The sequence below is a fragment of the Mastigoproctus giganteus genome, chromosome 11, assembly GCF_048544385.1.
Source record: "Mastigoproctus giganteus isolate SK-2022 chromosome 11, ASM4854438v1, whole genome shotgun sequence".
NCBI lineage: Eukaryota > Metazoa > Arthropoda > Arachnida > Uropygi > Thelyphonidae > Mastigoproctus > Mastigoproctus giganteus.
Genome location: NC_143585.1, coordinates 169,637,908 through 169,639,515, shown reverse-complemented (window position 1 = coordinate 169,639,515; position 1,608 = coordinate 169,637,908). Strand labels below are relative to the sequence as shown.

The 1,608-nt window shown below is 46.2% G+C and overlaps 1 protein-coding gene across 1 annotated transcript; it reads right to left on the bottom strand.

The window, feature by feature from the left end:
• Positions 1-525: 525 nt before the first annotated feature.
• LOC150078567 (uncharacterized) lies at positions 526-1,407 on the bottom strand. The gene has a single exon (XM_090384613.1). The coding sequence runs from the start codon at positions 1,405-1,407 to the stop codon at positions 526-528; it is 882 nt and encodes a 293-aa protein (XP_090240739.1).
• Between the last annotated feature and the right edge of the window lie 201 nt (positions 1,408-1,608).

Below are 1,608 nucleotides of genomic sequence, written 5' to 3'. Positions count from 1 at the left end.
TACGATGGGGTATCAAAAAATTCCTACCCTTACCTAGAAATAATAGCCTTAGAAAAGTGAAACTTCACAGGAACTTTAATCCTTTTCTATGTACTTTCCATGTATAGTAACACATTTCTACCATATATGGATCAGTTGTTTAATGCCTTGAACAACTGATCCATATATGTTGTGGATATATATCCAGGTGTGGATATATATATCCAGATGTGGATATATATCCACAACATAAGTAGTGCTGCATCAACAATTCATTATAAAGTACTAAGCCTTCCCAGCAGACCCAGGATGTACTATGGTACCTGCGCATACTCCGTTTCCCGTATATCAGCATCGGAAGTGGCACTGGCTGTACGACATTAAAACGCTCATCCCTATCCAGGATAACGGTCTGAAACATTATTACTCCTACAGCCCTTATCCCTCTTCAAGGTATGATCACCCAAGGAACAATCCTTAGGCTCTCCAGCCACTTCCGGTTCCAGAAACCCTCTACCTTATCTGTAATTACAGCTCCTTCAGCTGTTATACCATGCCCGATTTCCCAGCCATGTTCCGCCACGGCCGACCCCGAGACATTAGCCAATCTAAGCGCCCTACTATGCTCCCCGGTCTATCGCGTAATCTGCGCTTAATCTCAACTATGTAACATCCCCCACAATCTGGACACTGAATTCTGTAAACAACCCCGCTGTTGTCAACTCCCACAACATGGTCTTTAATCGCCGCCATCACCGTGCGCAGTTTCCGACCCGGAAGCTGCACACAACGTAATTGGTACGACCGTAAGGTGCGGGCTATTGTTTGCGAAACGCCCGGATAGTAGGGAATGTACGCGGTGGAAACAGGCACCCCCTCCTCCCTCCAAGTACCATGTCCACAACAATCTTCAATTACTTTCCGGGGATAACCACATCTCATAAGGTTGGCCGTGACCCGTTTGATTTCTTCCTCCCTATCCTCTGAGGAAGAGCAGTTTGACCAAGCCCTGCTCATTAAAGCCCTGACCACACTCTTCTTATGACCTCCAGTCTGGGCAGAACCAAAATGAATATACTGGGTCCGGCACATCTTCTTCCTGAACACTCTTGTTTTTAATTGTTGGCCCGCCCTGTAAATCCAGACATCCAAAAATGGCAGAGCGCCGCCCCGCTCGACCTCGGAGGTAAACGTTATAAAGGCGGAGCCACTATTAAGCCAATTGAGAACCTCTGGCCCACGTCCTCTACGTAGTATAGCGAACGTATCGTCCGCATACCTCTTCCACGCCCGCAGGGGTAGCGGACCAGAGGAACGAAACATCCTGTCCTCAAATTCTTCTATCGCTAAATTAGCAATGACTGCGCTAATAGGTGAACCCATAGCCACACCCCTGATCTGCTGATACATCACACTTGTAAATAGCATAGTGGTGCAAGCTAACACCTTCATATATGTCCTGTACACTCAAATTCGTCCTATTAAGGCCGTTCGGACACAATCCAAAGTTCATGTCCGAATTGTGGTCGTTCGGACACAATTCGGACATGATCCACTGGAATGCATGTGAATAACAATACCACATCAAATAATATCAAAATTTCTTCTTCTTCAATGTTCTGATCGTGG

What these genes read in the sequence shown, in the direction of transcription:
- LOC150078567 (XM_090384613.1), bottom strand. Translation starts at nt 1,407, where the DNA reads ATGCTATTTACAAGTGTGATGTATCAGCAGATCAGGGGTGTGGCTATG.